Below are 21092 nucleotides of genomic sequence, written 5' to 3'. Positions count from 1 at the left end.
CCAATTAACATTCCATGGCCACGCATATAAAAAGAGAGGAGAATCTTATTACTACTTCGATGGATGTTGGGGAAACAGTAACTCTCCCTTCCCCACCTCCTGTTCATTAAAAGGTGGGAAAGAAATGAAAAAAAGGCTTTTTTGGTTATGTCCGTAGCAAAAGGAAGAAAAATGATAGGATAGAGTCACTGCATGGAGAAGATGGCAAAATACTAACAGGGGATGGAGAAAAGACAAAACTACTCAACATCTGCTCATCCAGGAGAAAATGAAACAAAAGATACAGTAGGAGAAATTCAGCAGAAAATAAAAAAAGAGTTAGTGCAGGAACACCTGGCTACTTTAAACGAATTCAAATCTCCAGGCCCTGATGAGCTACATCCCAGGATATTAAAAGAACTGGCAGAAGTAATCGCAGAAGAAGAAGAAGAAGAAGAAGAAGAAGAAGAAGAAGAAGAAGAAGAAGAAGAAGAAGAAGAAGAAGAAGAAGAAGAAGAAGAGGAGGAGGAGGAGGAGGAGGAGGAGGAGTTTGGATTTATATTCCCCCCTTTCTCTCCTGCAGGAGACTCAAAGGGGCTTACAATCTCCTTGCCCTTCCCCTCCCCCACAACAAACACCCTGTGAGGTGGGTGGGGCTGAGAGAGCTCCGAGAAGCTGTGACTAACCCAAGGTCACCCACTCACTATCATCTTTGAGAACTCCTGGAGAACAGGAGAAATCCCAATGGACTGGAGGAGGGCTACTGTTATCCCCATCTTCAAAAAGGGGAAAAAGGAGGACCCTAATAATTACCGATGGTCCAGTCAGCCTGACATCGATACCAGGGAAGATTCTGGAGCAGATCATTAGACAGATGGTCTGCCAGCACTTAGAAGGAAATACTGTGATCACAAAAAGTCAGCATGGGTTTCTGAAAAACAAGTCATGCCAGACTAATCTTATCTCTTTTTTTGATAGAGTGACAAGCTCTATCAAAGGGGATGCTGTGGACGTAGCACACGTTGATTTTAGTAAAGCTTTTGACAAGGTGCCCCATAATATTCTTTCAAGGAAGCTAGTGAAATGTGGACTAATGCTACTGTTAGATGGATTTGTAATTGGTTGACTGACCGAACTCAAAGGGTGCTCATCAATGGCTCGTCTTCATCCTGGAGAGAAGTGACTAGTGGGGTGCCACAGGGTTCTGTCCCGGCCCAGTGCTATTCAATAGTTTTATCAACAACTTGGATGATGGAATAGAGGGTGTGTTAATCAAATCTGTAGTTGACACCAAAATAGGAGGGGTAGCTAATACCCCAGAGGACAAAGTCAGAATTCAAAATGACCCGGAAAGATTAGAGCCCTGGGGATGGGGCGGTATAAAAGTTTAAAAAATAAATAAAATAAATAAATAGAGAGCTGGGCCAAAACAAACGAAATGAATTTCAACAGAGATAAATGTAAGATACTACACTTAAGCCGAAAAAATGAAATGCACAGATATAGGAATGAGTGACACCTGGCTTGACAACACTACACGCGAAAGGGATCTGGAAGTCTTAGTAGACCACAAACTGAACATAAGTCCAGTGTGATACAGTGACCAAGAAAGCCAATGTGATTCTGGGCTGTATCAATAGGAGTATAGTGTCTAGATTGAGGGATGTAATTGTACCTCTCGATCCTGCATCGGTTAGACCTGCCCTGGAATATTGTGTACAGTTCTGGGCACTGCAATTCAAGAAGGATATTGACAAGCTGGAACAGGTCCACAGATGGAACTACTGTTTTATATTTTATTGTATGTTTTAATTATGATGTACACTGCCCTGAGCCTACTGGGGAGGGCAGTCTAAAAAAATAATAATAAATAAACCAAAATGTAAAAGGTCTGGACTCCATGCCCTATGAGGAGAGACTTAGGGAGCTGGGTATATTCAGTTTGGTGAAGGAAAGGTTAAGAGCCATCTAGTCCTACCCCCTGGTCAATGCAGGATCAGGCTAAAGCCATGTTTAGATGTTTGAAGGGATGTCATGTTGGTGAGGGAGCAAGCTTGTTTTCTGCTGCTCCAGAGACTAGGACCAGGAGTAATGGGTTCAAGGTGAAGGAAAAGAGATTCCACCTAAACATCAGGAAAAACTTCCTGACAGGAAGGGCTGTTTGACAGTGGAATTCACTGCCTCGGAGTGTGGTGGAGTCTCCTTCTTTTTAAGTTTTCAAAGAGAGGCTGGATGGCCATCTATCAGGAGTGCTTTGATTATGTGTTCCTGCATGGCTGGGGGTTGGACTGGCGAGGGTGAGGGGGGGGCAGGAGCCTTCTGGGCATCCCACAGGTGTGCGCCTGGTGACATGGGTGCCTCTGCCTTGGGGTCTCTTCCAATTCTATGATTCTAAGAAAGAAAGTGGGCAAAATGAAAGAGGACCAAGGTGTTGAAAAGAGAACAAAAAAGGAGGAGGAAGAATGGTCGCTTTATTTGATGACAACATACTCCCTTTGCATGATCTGGATAAGCAGGTACAGAGTTGGGTGGAAGGGAAAGAATTGGAAAATAGACTGCTGGACACAGAAGCTCTGTTAGTATACTGTGCAACCTGTCAACTATGGCAGCAGCCACCAGCTGTAAATGCTTGCCTCGGGTGTAAACGTTGCTAAAAGGCACAGCCAGTGGATAGTCTGCCTCTGTTTGCTCTGCCTTTTCTGCACCCTAGTGGCTGCAGGGCAGAACTGCATTAAAGTAAAATAAAATTGAAATACATTAGAGAGTGACTGTAGCCTGATTCTGTCTTCACAGACCCTCAAGCTGACTTAGGGCCCTGAGAATTTTGTCCCCACTCCGGGCGGCCCTGTCTATATCTGGTTAGTTTGGTGGTTAGCACTGCGAAAGCACTGCTATCTAGTACAGTTAGGCGGAATACCTTATCTCCACTGAACGGTTCACAGAAAACTGGTTACCTGGCCTTTTTAAGTTCAGCCCTCATAGTATGATAATTTAGTTTCTTATGATTTGCAATGCACTTACAAACACAATTATGCTCTTCTAAATCCATTGAGTTCAGTGGACCTAGAAGAACATAGCTCTGTTTAGGATTGTAGTGGTACAGAATCATAGAGTTGGAAGGGGCCAAAGAGGCCATCTTGTCCTACCCCCTGGTTAGTGCAGGATCAGGCTGAAGCATCCCTGTCCAGTTTGTCCAGCTGTTGCTTGAAGGCTGACAGTGAATTTGAGCTCACCACCTCCCTAGGCAGCCGATTCCACTGCTGAAATACTCTTACACCCAATTCAGAGTGGGCTTTGGCATTGCCCAGGCCCCTCCAAAGGGCTTTGCCACAGCATGGGAAGCCTGAAAACATTTAAAACAACCCCTCACCTTAAAATACCCCAGGGACTGACTGGGCTCTGGAGGCTAAGGTCAGCCCTCCGCCCAGAACGTCCCATTGCACCAGTGGGCCTGGGTGACTGAAGACCCTTCTGGGTTGGGCACCATGTAGCTGCCTGGGTAAGTTGCCCCTCCATTGGCCCCTTGCTCCTGGGGAATGGGCACTCACGCCAACACAGGTGTGCACCAGCGAAAGTGGGGGATTTAGCTCCCCCACCCCAGGATTGGGCTGTTGGTGTAAAAAAAATACTGTACAATTTAACTGTACAATTTTTGTAAATATCCAGCCAGTACCATGATTTACACCCATTATTATGAGCCCATCTTCTGCTGTGAACAGGAATGGCTCCCAGATCTCCTTTCAAATCCTTGAAGAAGACAATCATGTCCCCCCATCAACCTCCTCTTTGCCAGACTGACCATTCCCAGGTCCCTCAGCGTTTCCTGGTGGGGTTTGGTCTCCAAGCCGCTGATTCCCCCTCCTTGCTCCATTCTTTTCATATCCTTGTCGAAGTGAGGCCTCCAAAACTGCACATAGGACTCCAGGTGCAGCCTGCGCCACGTTACCCCCACTATATAATCTGCATAGTGCAAATCTCAGTCGACACCTTACCTTTGAATCTCCTCTGCTTGTCTTGTGCCAATTTCACAGCCAAGGCTAGCCCAATGCCAGACGAGCATCCCGTGATGAGGACGGTTTTGGGAGCCATGGTGGCCGAGTGCAGAGACAGACAGTTTGGACTTCTAGCAGGTCTGAGCTTTACCCTCACATCTTCCCTGCAGGGTCCCCTTTCACGGCTCCTAAAAAAGGCCCACTTTGGGCAAATACAGGAGGCTTTAATCTCCTCACTGGCACTAAACCCCAAGCGGATCTGTGTGACTAAATCCCTCTAGGCTCAGCCACTCGTGATGCCTTAAGAGAACCACAAGACTTGGCAGGTTTGTGTGGGTGGAGGGAAAGGATATATCCCACAATGCCTTGCAAGCAGCAATGCCCAACATGTGCTGCACGATTAGGATCGCCACACACCAATGCCTGGATTCTCCCTAGATGCTAAAATGACTGAACTGAGGCAATCATACTTTGGTCACATTTGTCAGGATGTGCCATCTCCTGCCATCAAAGCACTGACCTAGATGCAAGGACTCACACCTGATGGTGGGAGGGGGGAAGCTGTCTTCACCTTCTGTTATGTTAATGGTCCTTTCTCTTTCCTTTGATGCTAGCAACTGTAGTTAACTAGAGGCAAACCTAGTGCCTTCCCCAGCGGGAGGGGGTGGCAGGTGGCTGAGAACTCTCGCTGTGCTGGCCTTGAGATGCTCAACTCCCAAACATCTTTCTTTCCTGTGCGTTATTCTCACATTCCATGGGAATCAGGGAGGGGGGGATTCTGGTGGGAAACTCTGAGGGGATAAAGGCAACTGTGTTTTCCTAGCTTGGCAGAACTGGCTTTCTGAAAGACAGGTACTTGCTGTTATCAATAAAGACCACTGATACAGTATCCAGAGTCTGTTTATTGCAGTCGCATAGCTACCATGGGGCAGGGGGCGGTGCTGCACCCCGGGCGCATGCCATTGGGGTCACATGGAGAGTGGAAAATCGCCCCCCATTGGGGCCTGGGGGGGGGTGTGAGGTCCAGGCACTTTTTTGCCCTGGGTGCCATTTTGCCCCCCCCCCCACTGGTTTATTGGTTTCAGTCTCAAGTCCTGACAAATGGTCTTTCCCCACTCAAAGCAATCCCCCCTATGCCGCGCGCTACTCTCAGTGCGCAGCATCCCTGGTGCGCGCCCAGGCGTCCCCACGACCCCCGCGCAGAGAGCGTTGGGTCATCAAAAGGCACAGTTTTCTCCATTGCCAGGGAAGCCGCGCGCTGAGGGGGCGCGACCGCGGCAGTGTCGGGGCGGCTTCGCTGTGGCCGCCCCTGTCATGGGGAGTGCCCAAGGACACCGCGCTACTTAAAGAGAGTAGCGCGGGGCTTAAGGTAAGTGGGGAAAGGCCCAATGTTATGAGAAGACAAGAGTCACTGGAAAAGACAGTAATGTTAGGTAAAGCGGAAGGCAGCAGGAAAAGAGGAAGGCCCAATATGACTATAAATCATTTTACAAAGGAAGTTGTAAGAAATCTGCCAGGAAGAAAAAATTCCTTTGAAATGTGATGGTGGAAGAGGATGTGATGGATACCGTGAACCATTAAAAAAAAAGTGGGTTCTAAATCAAATCAAGCCTGAACAGTCACTAAAGTCTGAAATGACTAAACCGAGGCTGCCGTACTTTGGTCTCATTATGAGAATACTGGAAAAGACAGTAATGCCAGGAGCTGAAAACAGGAAAAGAGGAAGACAAAACATGAGATGCATGAACTATAAAGGAAGCCGTGTCCCAGAGTTTGCCAGACCTGAACAAGGCTGTTAACAATAGGATACTGCAGAGGTCCTTGATTCGTAGGGTCACCGTAGTTTGGAAACAACTTGATGGCGCTTAACACACAACACAGGTCCAAGCTTGAGAGCGGCAACAGAGTTGCCTGAGAAAAATCAAGGACGTTTTGATGCAGTCTTTCACACATTAAGATACCTCAGTGATCCTTATTCCCCCTTCCCCAAGATGCACTGCAGCATCTGAAGATCCCCCCCCCCCCCAACTGTGGCACTAAACCAGGCGTGTCCAATTGGCTGATGGGAATTGTACTCCATGAACCTCTGAAGAGCCAGATTTGGACACCCCTGCACTAAACAGTCAGGCATCCAGTGGTGGACTCTTTATTCTTGCCAAAGGGAAACAAGGAGAGTATGAAACATAAACTTTTATTTACCAGTAAGAAGTTTTGTGTCTTAGATAAATAGAAAGATAAAATAATCTTTTGATTCTTTACACAGTGACACTGGCTATTCGTTTCAACAATTGCTGGTAATCTGCTGTAGCGTCTTCCTCTCACAATTGATTTGTGTACAAAAACCAATCAAAAATATGAAAAAATAACATTTTGTCATCATCACCTCTCTCTATATATATATACACACACAACTCATCACAGTTAAGACTGGCCAAAGATCGCTCTTCCGCTTCCACTCCTCCCTCTTTCAGGGTAATTTTTAAACCTCTTCATGCAGGAGAAAAAAACAGTTCTTCTGACCTCAGGTCACAGACCGAATCTGTGGTGCTCGAGGCTAAGAGTACCAGCAGGCCCACAATCTATCTCAGCAACTCAGAGGGAGAGATGGGGGGACATCACGGCGCAGTGATTTGAGCCCCATTTGCCAAGTCCCCAGTGCAGTGGCTAGAGGTGTAGCTGCAATGGGAACATCTGGGGTGGCTCACCCCAGGCGCTGCCATTGCAGTCACATGTTGGGGGTGGGTGTTTCAGGGGTGGGTCGGGGCGAAGGCGAGAGGGGGCACGCAGGCAGTTCATGCCCCGGGCACAGTTCTCCCTCCATCACTGGCAGTGGCCCTGGGAAAATCTTGAGAGAGTGACATGCAGATGAAATGGAGCTAAAGGGATCGCTCCAGTATGTCTGCATTGGAAATCCTTGGCATCAGAGCTCAGCCTCCTCTTGGCATGAGCCTCCCAGGACTATAGATTGAAAAACTATGATGCTCTCCTAGGCTCCAGAGTAACCCCTCCTTTCTTCCCAGACCTAGAAGGACCAAGGAAACTTCTGGGCCAGGTCAACAGCTGATGCCATCATCCCCGGCTCTGTCTGCTCTGCCTCTGGTCCAGGTTTCTCACACCCACGACCTCGCTAGTCACCCACAGCCCAGTGCCAATGCCAGGGCCAGACTTGGACACAGAGAGAAAAGATTTAGCAGCTAACAAAGAGGGCACCGAGAGAGCTGAACCCTGTTGGAGAGAAGAATTGCTTCCTATGATTTACACCCAACTGGTCACACCTGAACCTGAGCAGTCTGTTTGCCAGAGGCAAGAGTCAAATGAAGGCAGAAACCACAAAACAGACTTCGCCACCTTCTCTCCCCGCCCATCTATTCTCCTGCCTTGGTCTTCCATTTGCTAGACTGGACACAGAACAGATATTCATGGGAGACATGGATCATATTAAGATGAAGCTATTTTAATTTGGCCTTTAAAACAGGGATGTCCTCAGCCAATATACTTCATCACCACCAACATGGGACAAAGAATGTCATGACCTGCAAGAATCCGCATTCGGGAAGGGCACCAGAGCACTTCACCACTTCATACATCCCTTTCCTTGGAGCAAATTCTCACAGTTGCAAAACCAGGGACACTGAGCAATTCCCAGCAAATGGGGACTCTGTGGTGGGCAGACAGATTCAAGACCTGAAGAAGCAAAATCCCCCAAATGGGAGGACAAAGAAAGACTTCAAGTGGACACTGAGTGGGCTGTGGGGCACATTTCCCCCTTGAGAGCCACAGGCCACAAAAAGCACCTGCCAGACAATTTCCCCCTTCGGCATCACTGCGACTCCCACCCCCCAAATCCACACTTGAGCTTGCTAAGAATTGCGACTCTTCTTGGAAGGTGTTGGAATGAGCGGGTTCAGATCCTCGGACACCTGGTGCAGGCAAAGCCAAAGGCAAGGTCAAGGAGTGGCTGAACGTTCAGAGCCAGTACAGGGTGTTCAAAGGTGCCTGCCCCACTGCTCTCCTCCCCTGGTGGAGGGCCACAGCCAGCCACAGGGCGGTGTGTGGGGAAGGCCACCGATCACAAGGCGACGCATGTGCAGTAGTGCTTCAGTTTGCAAGGTAGGATGCCCCGGTTGATCTGGTGGAACTCCACAAGCTGGATCAGGTCAGCAAAGCGGGTCTGCCCGTCGTCCATGGTGTAGTAGAGGCGCCCCTCTTCCTCGCTCTGGAATCCACAAAGAGTGGCTGGTTATTGCCTCCATCTCACCCAGTTCTCCTCCTTACTACAGCCTCCATCCCACATGGCTTTTATTGACACAGGTCTCACAATTCCCAGGGTGGCCTTTTTTGTGGTCAAATGGGACACCACCCTCCTTCCTTTTGCACCGGCTGAAACTCAACTTTAACTAGAATGTGTATTAGACAGCCAGCATATCCCGGACTGTGCTGACACACATGAACCAGAGTCAGCATTCATTGCTGAGTAACTTGACCCCCACCCCGTCCCCCCATCTCTGTGTTCTTCTTTTAAAAGAAGAAGAGTTGGATTTATATCCCTCCCTTTCTCTCCTGCAGGAGACGCAAAGGGGCTGACAATCTCTTTGCCCTTCCCCCCTCACAACAAACACCCTGTGAGGTGGGTGGGGCTGAGAGAGCAGTCAGGAGCTTGACAATATTATCTAAAAGATGGGTGTCAGATGTTGGGGGGAGGGGCAATTTCAGTGCTTTCCCTGTGCACCATTTTCTGTAGATACATCCCTGACTATTACATCCTTCAATCTCTAGACACTATACTCCAGTTGATGCAGCCCAGAATTGCATTGGCTGTCTGGGCTACTGCATCACACTGCTGACTCGTGTTCAGTTTATGGTCTAATAAGACTCCTAGATCCCTTTCACATCTCAAGGCAGGCATCATCCATCCTATATCTGTGAATTTTCTGGAGGGTCGGTTTATCCTTGATTGAAAATAATGAGTCTACCCATTGCTTCTTAATGGGAAGTGTGTTTCTGGGAGGGGGTTGGACTTGATGGCCCTGGTGGCTCGCTTCCAGCCAGTTGTCACGCATGGCTTGGCTGGAAGCGAGTGCTGCAGGGTGATTGTTGTCGCCATGCATTCCATTCTTGCTGAATCATGTTTTAGGATGAATGGCCACAGCAGCTCTTTTAAAAAAAACCTGGGAGTTGCATTTTGTGAAGGTGAGATTATAATTCTGTGTTAGAAACAGCCTGCCCTCCAGAATTATGGTGTCCAATGAAATTCGAATTAGCTGAAGCCTGTAGTATAGATACCCCACAGGCTAACCACAGGCAGTCTCCTAAACCCACCCCTGTCACCATCTGAAGAGAAAAATGGGAATGAGCTAGCTTGCACTCGGGATCTCTGCCAAAGCAGTCCAACGGTCTTCAGAGCCTTCTCCCAGGGCTGACCTCTGCTGGCAGGTCGGGGATACTGCCCAGAAGTCTTCCCTGTTCAGGGTACCGGGAAATTATTACTACTTTTTGGAAGGGGCTGGGGTTTCTAGCCACATTTGTATTTAGAATCTCTCTTGCCAACCCCAAATACGTCAGGGCTTGCTGGGATCAGGGAAATGTCCTCCACGTACATTCATCCACACTCTGCCTCTAAGGGATTGAACACTGATACACAAATGAAATGCCAGGCCCGGATCAAACTAAAGGCTGATGCCGAGTGTATCTGCTTCCAGTATCTGTATGCAGAAGCAGGAGCGCTTACCGGAAGTATAAGATAGTGCTTCACTTTCTGCAGGTGACAGAGGGACAAGACAAAACCTTTCGGGTTCCGCTGGCTCTCCCGCACCAGGAACACCCTGCAGGGGCCAAGAAGCAGGAAAGCAGGGGGGTTAGAGAGGCAGTACTTTGCATGGCCACTTCTGCAACCACGGTCCCCTACCCCAGTTCCATCCACACTCCCCTCTCCCCAGATGTTTCTCCCCCATAGAAAACCCACAACTACCACAAGTGTTTAATCCCGGTCCCTTTCCAATTAATTTGTAGAGTTACTTGTACAGGTGATACCTCTTGGTATAATTTTGTATTTCTGGAAGGAAGGAAGGAAGGAAGGAAGGAAGGAAGGAAGGAAGGAAGGAAGGAAGGAAGGAAGGAAGGAAGGAAGGAAGGAAGGAAGGAAGGAAGGAAGGAAGGAAGGAAGGAAGGAAGGAAGGAAGGAAGGAAGGAAGGAAGGAAGGAAGGAGACGAAAAGGAGTAGGAGTAGGAGTTTGAATTTATACCCCACCTTTCTCTTCTGTTAGGAGATTCAAGGCAGCTTACAAACTACTTTCCCTTCCTTTCCCCACAGCAGGCACATTGTGAGACAGCTGGGAATGAGATAGTTCTGAGAGAACTGTGACTGGTCCAAGGTCACCCAACAGGCTTCATGTGGAGGAGTGGGGAAACCAATCCAGTGGGAGGGTGGTGGGAGGGTGGGCAGGGGAATGGGGAGGCTGTTACCAGGCCCCAGGGGGAGAATGGTGGCTTACTGCCGCTGTCCAGCTGGCCCGGCTTGATGTTGGGCCAGGGGTGGGTGTGTGGGGGAACGGGCAGAGTGTTGCCAGGGCTGGCTTGGTGTTTGGGCCAAGGGGCCCTAGGCACTAGGACCCAATGGGAGCATTTTACAAAGAAGGAGGTCCAGGAAGTGGTGGCAGATGAACTCACAATTCCATTGAGATCTTTTGAAGGAAAAGAGCAGAGGCCACCTGCAGATGAATTAGAAGGACCCAAGAATTGAACAGATACTGCAAGACTCTTACCCATCTACCAATCCCTGCTGGATGATGAGGCGCTGGGTATCTTCTCTAGATATGTGTCCGTGGAACCATGGCTGAGTTCTGTGGATGGCTGGAAAATAAATGGGAGGGGGTTAATTTGAGAAAAGCTGACCTTGAGACTAGGGAGGAGACTGTGCAGTTGCCACAAATATTTACAGCAACGAGAAATGCTGGGATCTGAGATGCCAGGGAGATCCATCCCCTCGCTGAAAAGGCCGCCTGCACATCCTCAGAGACCTGATTTTGCCTTTTTATTTTGCATATTACAAGAAATGTTGGAAGCCGCTCTGAGCCCGCTAAAGGAAAGGAACCATATAAATCAAATAAATAAGTAATGGCTCCAGAGTCCCTTTGGGTGGGCCTAGGCAAAGCTGCTGACTAAAATTTAGCCCTTCAATCTGTACATGTTCATAAGCACCCTTGACCACTTTGCTCCTTCCCACGTTGCAACAATGGGATTCATAAAAGGTCCCAGAGCTAAGTGTCAATCTGAGCCCTGACTTCAAACAAGCCCTTCAGAACTGCTTCAGGAATGAATGGAGGAGTGAGAACCAGAGAGATTCAGACCCTCTCATAGGAATAAGAACAGTTGGTTTTTATACCTCGTTTTTCTCTACCTTTAAGGAGTCTCAAAGTCAGTTAGAATCACTTCCCTTCCCCATAACAGACACCCTGTGAGGTAGGTGGGGGTCACCCAGCAGGCCTCATGTGTAGGAGTGGGGAATCAAACCGGGTTCACCCGATAAAAGTCTGCCGTTCATGTGGAGGACTGTGGCATCAAACCTGGTTCTCCAAATGAAAGTTTGCCAGTCATGTGGAGGCATCGGGAACCACACCTGGTTCACCAGTTTAGAGTACATGCTCATGTGGAGGAACAGATTATAATCCACCACTCATAAAGAGGAGTCGGGAATCGACCTCAGTTTTCCACATAAGAGTTCCCCGCTCACATGGAGGAGTGGGGAATCAAACCTGGTTCTCCAAATTAGAGTCCACCACTCTTAATGCTGATTCCTGCATGGAAATGCCACGTGGGATGGTATTTGTTCCATCCGTGGGCAGTCTGGCTTCCCCCATCTTAGGACCCGCCACCACTAATGGTCCCCTGGACATTCTATCTCGTTTTCAAGTTAAGGAACTCCGGGTTACATATAAAACCAATTTCTTATAACTGACACTCACCAGCACTGAGTGGGGAGCTCTGGAATGGAGTCGGCAGGCTGTACCGGTGACTTGTCTTCTTCTGTGGTACAGAAAGAAAAAATATCAAAGGGGCAGCAACGAGTTCCCTGGTGGCAATTCCAAGGAGATCAGTTGTGCTTGCTTTTGCTGCGGACCAAGACCAGAAGTTTTATTGTGCGGCAAAAGGGGTTTTTTCACCGCAGAGCATCATTGTCAGGTGTCTCTGCAGAACTGGGTTTCATAGCCACAAAAACTTGAGCCACAATCAATCTTTTTGCCATTAAGGGGCCACAAGATACCATTGCCTAGTCTACAGTTCATACCAACAACATACGTGAACACGATCAAAAACCCACTCCAGTAGAAGTGGTTAGGTCCAAAGTGATTCCCAATCACCACCTCCTGCTCGCCACAGTCTCTAAGTGCCAAGCAGTTGACTCACCCTCCATGCCTGCGCCTCCTCCAGAGCCACTGTCAGAACTTCGTTGGGGTTTTCAATCACTCGCCCCGTGCAGCCTGAGAAGTCCATGGCCACCAGAGTATTGTCAGACACACTCCGCTGCAGGAGTTTTTTTAAAAAAGGATTCAGCAAGACATCTCTTCAATAATAACCAGTTCTGGTCCCTAACAGCAACATATTTCTGCTTCTCATGATTTTTTTATTTATATAAAAACCTGATTACTGAGATAATAATTATTTAAAAGTCAATTATGATAAGCCAGGCAAACCTGAATTTTACTTTTTATTTTTTTCAATAAACAGGGGAACTTTAAACTCTGCTACCAGTGATCTTGGCCATCTGGAGCTCAACGGTGATAGCAGGATATCACCGGATGCCACCAGAAAGGGGGCGGTCTCATTCATGTGCTCAAGAAGGTTCTGCACTTGTGCAAATGTGGTCTGATCCCTAGCGTGGCTCTCACTCTTGGCCTGCCCCACCTCCATTTCATGACAGCTATCCATTACCTGATTAAAGAAGCTGCAGAGGCGAGATCATTTGTTTATATATTAATTCTTGCTTCTTGGAAAACAACAACCCTCTAGCAAACATTTTACAAACCAATGCAAAAAGCATCCAGGAATTGTGAAGGGTGCGGCAAGGTACATGGCGATGTTACAAGCACTGGCCTATCTGTCCTATCTCTGGATATCTTTGAGAAAGTTGTGATATACTCAGGGCCTTCTAAAGATCTAAATGGGAAGCAGACTTCAAACTGGAGATACCAACTAAACAATAGGAAAAAAATCTATAAAGGTATATATTGTCGAAGGCTTTCACAGCCGGAATCACTGGGGTGTTGTGTGTAGAGAAAAATGAGGTATAAAAACCCCACTGAGGTTTCTGGGCTGCATGGCCATGTTCTAGTTCTAGTAGCATTTTCTCCTGAAAGGTGTCATGCAAGGGACGGGACAGGATGGAAGGGGGCCCGTCATCTGGACATGGCCCACCCACCCTAGGGGAGGGAGGGGAGGGGTGGCATGCAAGGGAAGGGGAGGGAGGGAGGGGTGGCATGCAAGGGAGGGGAGGGAGGGAGGGGTGGCATGCAAGGGAAGGGGAGGGAGGGAGGGGTGGCATGCAAGGGAGGGGAGGGAGGGAGGGGTGGCATGCAAGGGAAGGGGAGGGAGGGAAGGGTGGCATGCAAGGGAGGGGAGGGAGGAAGGAGAGGGGAGGTAGGGAGAGGGTGGCATGCAAAGGATCTGGCATCTGGACATGGCCCATCCACCCTAGCAGAGGGAGGGGGAGGGGAAAGAGGAGTGGCATGCAAGGAAAGGGGAGGGAGGGGGAGGAGAGGGAATGTGGGGTGGCATGCATGGAAGGGGAGGGAGCACTTCTCCTTGTTCAAAATGAACCATGGTGTAATGAGTTTCTTCAGTGCTTGTCCAAGTCACATCTGGACCGATTGGACTTAGGATTTTTTTAAACTGCCCGAAATTCCTTATGTCTGTCTTTACCATCAGGTGATGACAATTGTCGCAATGTTATTATTCAGAAAGCTTACCAGAGGCATGGTGCCAATCCAGGCTGTTTCACTTTGCCGTGCCTGACACTGCTGGTAGTTCCGGTAGAGCTGTATGCCGTACTGTGGAAAGAGCAATCTTAGTTACTGTCTGGGCAGCAAGAACATCAGTCTAGGGTGAACAATATTCCTGACTGGGATCCAGAGGCCTGTGCTGTTCTTGTTTGCAGGAGGTGAGAATTTTATGTCTTAATATAGCTGTAAAAAGTCAGTATTTTTTTTGAAGATCATTTAACAACCTCCTTAAGTCCACAGATCTACAAATATGAATCATGCATGCATAGGAAACAGGCAATATGCTTCGTAGGTAGAGACTGATACCAGTGGGAAGCTGACTTTCAGGGAATGTTATCTGACTCTGCTGATCTAACTGAAGAATTCCTAATAGGCATCTGAGGAACCGTCAGCCTCCTCTGAAAATTGCTGGAATCTGCTTTAGAAATCAACAATGATGTGATCTGACTATGGGTTTGGTTATGGATACAGCAGGAGGCAGGGTTGGGGTCTTTGTTGGGGAGCCTGGCGTCATATTTAAGATGCCCTGATCGCCTCAGAGCTCAGGGCTGGCATCTTCAGAGGATCTGAAGATCCTCTGAAGATGCCAGCCACAGATGCAGGCGAAACGTCAGGAGAGAATGCTGCTAGAACACGGCCATACAGCCCGGAAACCACACAGCACCCAAGTGTTTCCGGCCGTGAAAGCCTTCGACAATACACAAATCCCTTACTTTACCATAAAGCTCACAGTCTGGGTCAAACTAGGAATCTGGCCTGCTTCACCCAAAACATTTTGCAGACTTGCTTGTTAGAAAGATGAGACAAAAATTATCATCAGCTGGAAAGAAAGCTACAGAAGTGGTACCATTATAGCTGTCCAGAGTAGACCATAAGGGTTTTTATTTAGTAATGAGTTGTCTGTTTCTACTTCCTGATCAAACTGAAAATTCTATTTACTGATCTAACACCTTAGATCCAATCCTACCTCAAGGTGCTCAGGAAAGCATATGTGCCTCCCCTGCGCCCCGCCCCCATTTTTAGATGAAGAAGCAATCTGTAAAGCAGTGGATGAAAAGGGAAGGAGGGGTCCCTGATGACCACACAAAATGGCTGTGCTGGGGATCGTAGGTCTTCCATGATAAAGGGCTTTCCCACATTCTCATTTTCCTCACTTGCAAGTTCCTATTTCTTAGGGGATGTTCCTGTTCTGCATAAGTTTTGCTCCCTCTAGTGGCTGATTCAATATTATGTCAGCTTATATCCAGCATATCTCCCTGCAAATTTAAACTGCAGGATTTTCCGGTGTAATATCGAATCAACTACTAGAGGGAGGAAAATACATGCAGAACAGACTGCCCCCCCCCCCCCCAAAGAAAAGAAACAAGAACTTACAAGCGAGGAGAAAGTGGAAAGGCCCTAGAAATCGTGTAGGATGCAGATGAGGCACAGTTGCCAGTCTCTCAGAATTAGAACTGGTCACCAGGTTATAGAGATCAATTTCCCTGGAGAACATGGCTGATTTGGAAGGTGGATCGTCTGGCACTGTACCCTGCTGAGGTCCCTCCCCTCCACAACCCCCGACTCTCCCCAGGCTTGTCCCCCAAAATCTCCAAGAATTTCCCCACCAAGAGCTGGCAGCCCGAAGTTGGGGTAAGGAGAGGAACTGAGACAGGAAAAGCTGACTGCACCCAATCCTGTGTCTTTTTACAATTGTTCAATTGCCAAGTATATATGAGGACATGTAGTTCATGCTTTCTAACCTACAACAGGTTTTACTTCCTTGTAGGATTGTAAGCTGCCTTGTGTTCCATCAAGAAGAAAGGTGGCTAATAAATATTTTAAATAAATAAAGGGCAAAATAATTAGAGTGGAAGAAGCTATGGAAATAGATCTAACCGTAGTAAGAGAAGAAGAGGAGTAGTAGTAGTAGTAGTAGGAGGAGTAGTTTGGATTTATACTCCACCTTTCTCTCCTGTAAGGAGACTCAAGGTGGCTTACAAGCTCCTTTCCCTTCCCCTCCCCACAACAGACTCCTTGTGAGGTAGGTGGGGCTGAGAGAGTTTGAAGAGAACTGTGACTAGCCCAAGGTCATCCAGCAGGAATGTAGGAGTGCAGAAGCACATCAAGAAGCACATCAAACACTCTGCCACTCAGGTGGAGGAGTGGGGAATCAAACTTTGTTTAGGATTTCACTATCAGATAGGGATAGAGGTAGTTTGGACTTGGGAGTCACTGACATCCTGTTTCCCAGAGACCTCAAGGAGAGGCAAGAATGAAACAGCAGAAGGGTGTGGTAGGGATTCAGTGAACCAGCACCTTGAAGAGACGGAAGGCAGCCATCCAACACGTGCGGCTCTGCTCATCTTCACTGCAGAAGAGCTTCAGACCTTTGGTCCCACTGCGTGCTTTGAAGGGCTGTGGAACAGAGACAAAATCAAGAACAGCCTCAGTGATAGTGCATTTCTCTCATTTCTAAAACATGCCAGCACTCTGCACATGCATAGAGGCACTGTGCTTAATCCATGGCTGCTTATTTTCAGTGGCTAAGGTACAGCTACAGAACAGCCTCCCTTGATCAATCAGATCAGAATCCTTTCTAAGAGAACGTGTAACAATGAAGCCTGCTCCCAATTTTAATTTTGGGTGGAAGGAAAACATCAGAACATGGTTAACATTCAGTCCACAGCTTAGATTTTTAATGGAGGGTTCCGATACCCATATTTTGGATTATGGTGCTGGAAAGTGCTGTCAAGTTTCAGCTGACTTGTGACAACCCTGTAGGATGTTCGCTGTCAGAGGTGGTTTGCCATTGCCTGCTTTTGTCTAGCAACCCTGGTGTTCCATAGTAACCAGGGCTGACCTGCTTAGCAGCCAAGATCTGACAAGATTGGGCTAGCCTGGGGCATCCAGGTCATGACACCTTAAGTAATACTGTTTTAAATTTAGAGCTCCCCTAACCCTTATTAGTTTAAAAAAACAACCCAAATGAGGTATGATTTTGGTGTCCGTCTTATCCATCTGATCACCTGCTTTAACCAGGGACATGTGAAGCTGACCCCAACCTGGATGGCTCAGGCTAGCAGGATCTCGTTAGATCTCAGAAGCTAAGCAGGATCAATCCTGGCTAGTACTTGGATGTGAGACCACCAAGGAATACATGGTTGCTGTGCAATGGCAAACCACCTCCATTAGTCTCTTGCAATGGCAAACCACCTCCGTTAGCGTCTTGCCATGAAAACCCTCCAGGGTTGCCATAAGCCAGATGCAACTTGACGGCCCTTCGCACACTCACACACCTGAAGCCCAGTTTAGCGTGGGCTCTACTGGGAAGGGCTCCTCCTCTTCTTACCTTGATGCAGAAACCAAACTCAGTGGGTGGGCTGTACTGCTTTTTGCCCTGGGTGATATAGTAGATGTTGGATTCATTCACATCAACGCAATATTGCAGATGCCGAGGGTCCTAGTGCGGGAAAGACAAGAAGACAGGTAAAGCTGTGTCCTCAGCATGTGATTTTGCCCCATCTCAATCAAACCAGAGGAGGAGCTGGGCTGCATACGCGTGGTTTTCTGCCTTCTGTTGCTGCTGCCCGCCGTGCTTCCTCCCCGGAGAGTTTGTTTTAAACTTTGGCAACTGACATATCCCTATAGTGTTATAGTATCATAGTGATTTACCTACTATCTCCATTAAATCCCCAGCTTCAATTTAAAAGCCTCCGGCCCCTGCCATTGTGGAGATTCAGTGGGAAAGGCCTATCTTCTTTGATGTGAACTTTCCCAGATCTGGCTTGGTATGATCTTTTGGGACAGAACAGAGTCAAAAGTCCTTTGCATGCCGTATGGATGGGAAGCTGTGCATTTTGGCAGATCCCTGCCCCAGACCCGCATTGGAACCACTTTCCTTTCTCCTGCCAGCAAAGGGCTTTTAAAAATCAGCATATTACTATATTTATTTATTCTCATATTTCTACCCCGCCCATTCCCTGTAGGGCTCAGGGTGGCATACAACCACTAAAAATGGATATAAAGATATTATAATGAGTTCTCTACTAGCTCCTCCACATTCACAACTTTCCTTTTTAAAAATCTCCAGCAGTTTTCATTCTGGAGTTATGAAGAGAAATGTTCAGACAGTAGCTTTCCACTTATACCTCCACAATAATTTGTCCTACATCCTTTTTTTTTTTAAAAAAAAGAACGCTGAGAACTGATATTTTGTTGTTATTGATCTTTATAATATTATAATACTATGGCAACCTAGTTATTACTTTAAAAGTCGAAAGTCCTCCAATGAGGGAGGGAATGGCCACTGTTGGGACTAAAAGGAATGGCTCCAATGTGGGCAGAACTTGCAAAAATATGGATGCTCCAGTCCAAACAGTGCTCAAAGGGTCTTTCCAAAAAGATTGCACCAAACCAGGTATGCAAAGGTGTGGGGGAAAGGGGAGAGGCACAGAAGCAGAACAAACAGGATGATATCACGTGAATGCTGTCCAATCAAAGAAGCTCATTTGGAGACAAGGTCTTTTCAGTGGCAGCCCCACAATTATGGAATAGTACTCCCCAGGGAGATGTGGCTAGCCCCCTCACTCAGTCTTGAAGAGACAGTTGAAGACAGTTTTATTTAGGATGGCATTTGATGAATTCAGTTTCCACATTTTATTGGTCTTAAATTGTGATATTTAATTATGGCTTTTTAAATGTATTTTTTTTGGTTACTGCTTGTTTACATTGTAAGCTGCTTTGTGTTCCATCAAGAAGAAAGGTGACTAATAAATATTTTAAATATATAAAGGAAGGGCAAAACAATTAGAGTGGAAGAAGCTATGGAAATGGATTGAACTGTAGTAAGAGAAGAAGGAAGAGGAAAAGCAGGAGAAAGACTCTCAAAGTGGCTTATAAATTCCTTCCTTTCCTCTCCCCAAAACAAGCACCTTGTGAGGCGGGTGGGGATGAGAGAGTTCTGAGAGAACTGTGACTGGCCCAAGGTCACCCAGCAGGCTTCATAAGTAGGAGCGAGGAAGCAAATCCAGTTCACCAGATAAGAGTCCACCAAGGAGTGGGGAATCAAACCCGTTTATCCAGATTACTGTTCGCCACCTTTAACCACTATGCCTCGGAGATGGAAAGATACCAGCTGAATATTAGGATTTTTTTTTTCAGTGAGAGTTGTTCAGCAGTGGAATCCGCTGCCTAGAGAGATGGTGAGCTCGTCGTCACCGGCAAACATTGGCTGGAGAAACACTTTGTCAGGGATGCTCTAATCTGGGCTCATGCTGCATCGAACAGAAGGTTGGATTAGTTCCAGGGGTCCCAGACCTTCTTTCCAGGGATAGCTGATGGACTGTTTCCTTATCAGTTCCCCTGCCACCATGGCCAATTGGCCATGCTGGCAGGGGCTGATGGGATTTGTAGTCCATCAACATCTGGAGAGCCGCAGGTTGCAGACCCCTGGACTAGATGGCCTGTATGGCCAGTGGTGGGATTCAGCAGGTTTGCATCACTTTGGCAGAACCGGTTGTTAAAATGTTGCTTGCAAACAACCAGTTGTTAAATTATTTGAATCCCACCACTGTGGGATTCCCTTCCAACACTATGATTCTTTGATTCTAAGGTAACAGAGAATGAGGTCAGAAGAAAGAAGAAACTATAAACTGGGTTCACACATAGAGAGAAAAACCCCTCCTCAGTAAACTGCCTTACTTTTGAAGTGCCTTTTGTTGAATAATACAGTCCGGAGCGCCGCAGGGAGAAGTAAAACCTTTTCCACACTTTACGCCCAACTTCCTTCATGTGCATGAACCCTTGGATTTCAGGGCAGCTTCCTGAATTTAGTACATTCTGAGCAAGAGAAACAGGGAAAGAGAAACAGGGTGAACAGTTCATTAGTAGTTCCATCTTGATTTCCGAACGTACTTCTATCTTGTCTTTCTGCCCACAAGGCTAATATGTTAGAAACACCTGCAAACCTTCCATGATGACATCAAAACATAGAACAACGGTGCAAGCCTCTGTGAAGCTACACCATTCTAAACAAGCTGACATCAGCTGACTCAGAAGGTTGTTAACCCTGCAAGTGTTAGGGTTAGGGTTAGTGTTTTATTTATACCACACTGTACAGGATTTGCATAAAACCAAACCACCGAAAAACAGTTTTTTATTTTATTTATTTTATTTTATTTATACCACACCCATTTCCGGCCAGGGCTGGATTTAGGGCGGCTTACAATAAATTAAAACATCAATAACTTAAAAACCGATATAACATTAAAACCTAACATTTAATTTTTTTGTAATAACTCTTTATTGAATTTCCACAAATATATGGAAATTCCAACACATCCCAAATCCACTCCAAAACACCAAGCAACCTATTTATCACTCAAAAAGCCATTATACACAATTTACACAACCATAAAAAACAACAAAACAAACAAAAAGCAATACACAACTAGTTCACTTCCTACTAGCCTCACATTTTCATTATAATTTCTAGCAATCCTTATATAGAATATTTTATGCTTTTCGCCATCTGATAGTTTTGATAATTCTGTAGTATCTTGTACTGTTTTAACTGTATTTATGATTTTATGTTTTATTTGTAAGTTTTAACGTATTGTGTACACCGCCCAGAGCCCTTCGGGGGTGGGCAGTATAATAAATTTAAATAATAAATAAACTTTTGGTTTAAAAAATGGCCAAATTGATGTAATATAGTGGGTATAGTAGGAGTAATTTAAAATATAGTTGCTAAGAATTGTTTATACACTAATTTAGAAAACTGTAATAATCTAGATCATAGGTGTCAAACTCGCGGCCCTGCAGATGTTATGGACTACAGCTCCCATCATCCCCTGCCAGCATCATGGGAACTGTAGTCCACACACACCCCTTGGCTCCATCCCATTCCCAGCCCTTTTGCCAGTTTTCAAGACCACCCCACTCCCTCATAAGGCAGAAGCCTTTAGAAAACTGAAAGTAGAAGATCATATTTTCTTTTAAAACCTACCTCCACAATTTTCAGACCAGGCATGAAGCCAAGATCGCCCCATTACGGCAGCCATTTTTGTTAAGGGCGGAAGCTATTTAGGGTTTTACTTGGCTATTACTGTACCATTTTTGTTAAGGGCAAAAGCTATGGGCTGCA

The 21092-nt window shown here is 46.8% G+C and overlaps 2 protein-coding genes across 9 annotated transcripts in view; both read right to left on the bottom strand.

Annotated features, from left to right (window-relative positions):
* Positions 1-4173, bottom strand: part of LOC125443982 (retinol dehydrogenase 8-like) — a 30993-nt gene extending 26820 nt beyond the window's left edge. For both annotated transcript variants that reach the window (XM_048516417.1, XM_048516416.1), the window contains exon 1: positions 3972-4173. In XM_048516417.1, coding sequence (XP_048372374.1) covers positions 3972-4068 — 97 coding nt within the window. In that variant the 5' untranslated portion in view covers positions 4069-4173. The remainder of the gene's footprint in view (positions 1-3971) is intronic.
* Positions 4174-6146: 1973 nt separating this feature from the next.
* The window catches only part of GRB7 (growth factor receptor bound protein 7), a 96403-nt gene continuing 81457 nt past the window's right edge, over positions 6147-21092 (bottom strand). For all 7 annotated transcript variants that reach the window (XM_048517299.1, XM_048517301.1, XM_048517297.1 and 4 more), the window contains 9 exons: positions 19649-19786; positions 17298-17408; positions 16265-16363; positions 13934-14014; positions 12375-12491; positions 11933-11993; positions 10733-10820; positions 9700-9793; positions 6147-8187 (listed from right to left, as the gene is read on the bottom strand). In XM_048517299.1, coding sequence (XP_048373256.1) covers positions 8041-8187; positions 9700-9793; positions 10733-10820; positions 11933-11993; positions 12375-12491; positions 13934-14014; positions 16265-16363; positions 17298-17408; positions 19649-19786 — 936 coding nt within the window. In that variant the 3' untranslated portion in view covers positions 6147-8040. The remainder of the gene's footprint in view (positions 8188-9699; positions 9794-10732; positions 10821-11932; positions 11994-12374; positions 12492-13933; positions 14015-16264; positions 16364-17297; positions 17409-19648; positions 19787-21092) is intronic.

The sequence above is a fragment of the Sphaerodactylus townsendi genome, linkage group LG15 (genome assembly GCF_021028975.2).
Source record: "Sphaerodactylus townsendi isolate TG3544 linkage group LG15, MPM_Stown_v2.3, whole genome shotgun sequence".
NCBI classification, from domain to species: domain Eukaryota; kingdom Metazoa; phylum Chordata; class Lepidosauria; order Squamata; family Sphaerodactylidae; genus Sphaerodactylus; species Sphaerodactylus townsendi.
Note: the sequence above shows the minus strand (reverse complement) of the source record. Positions and strands in the feature narration are given on the sequence as shown.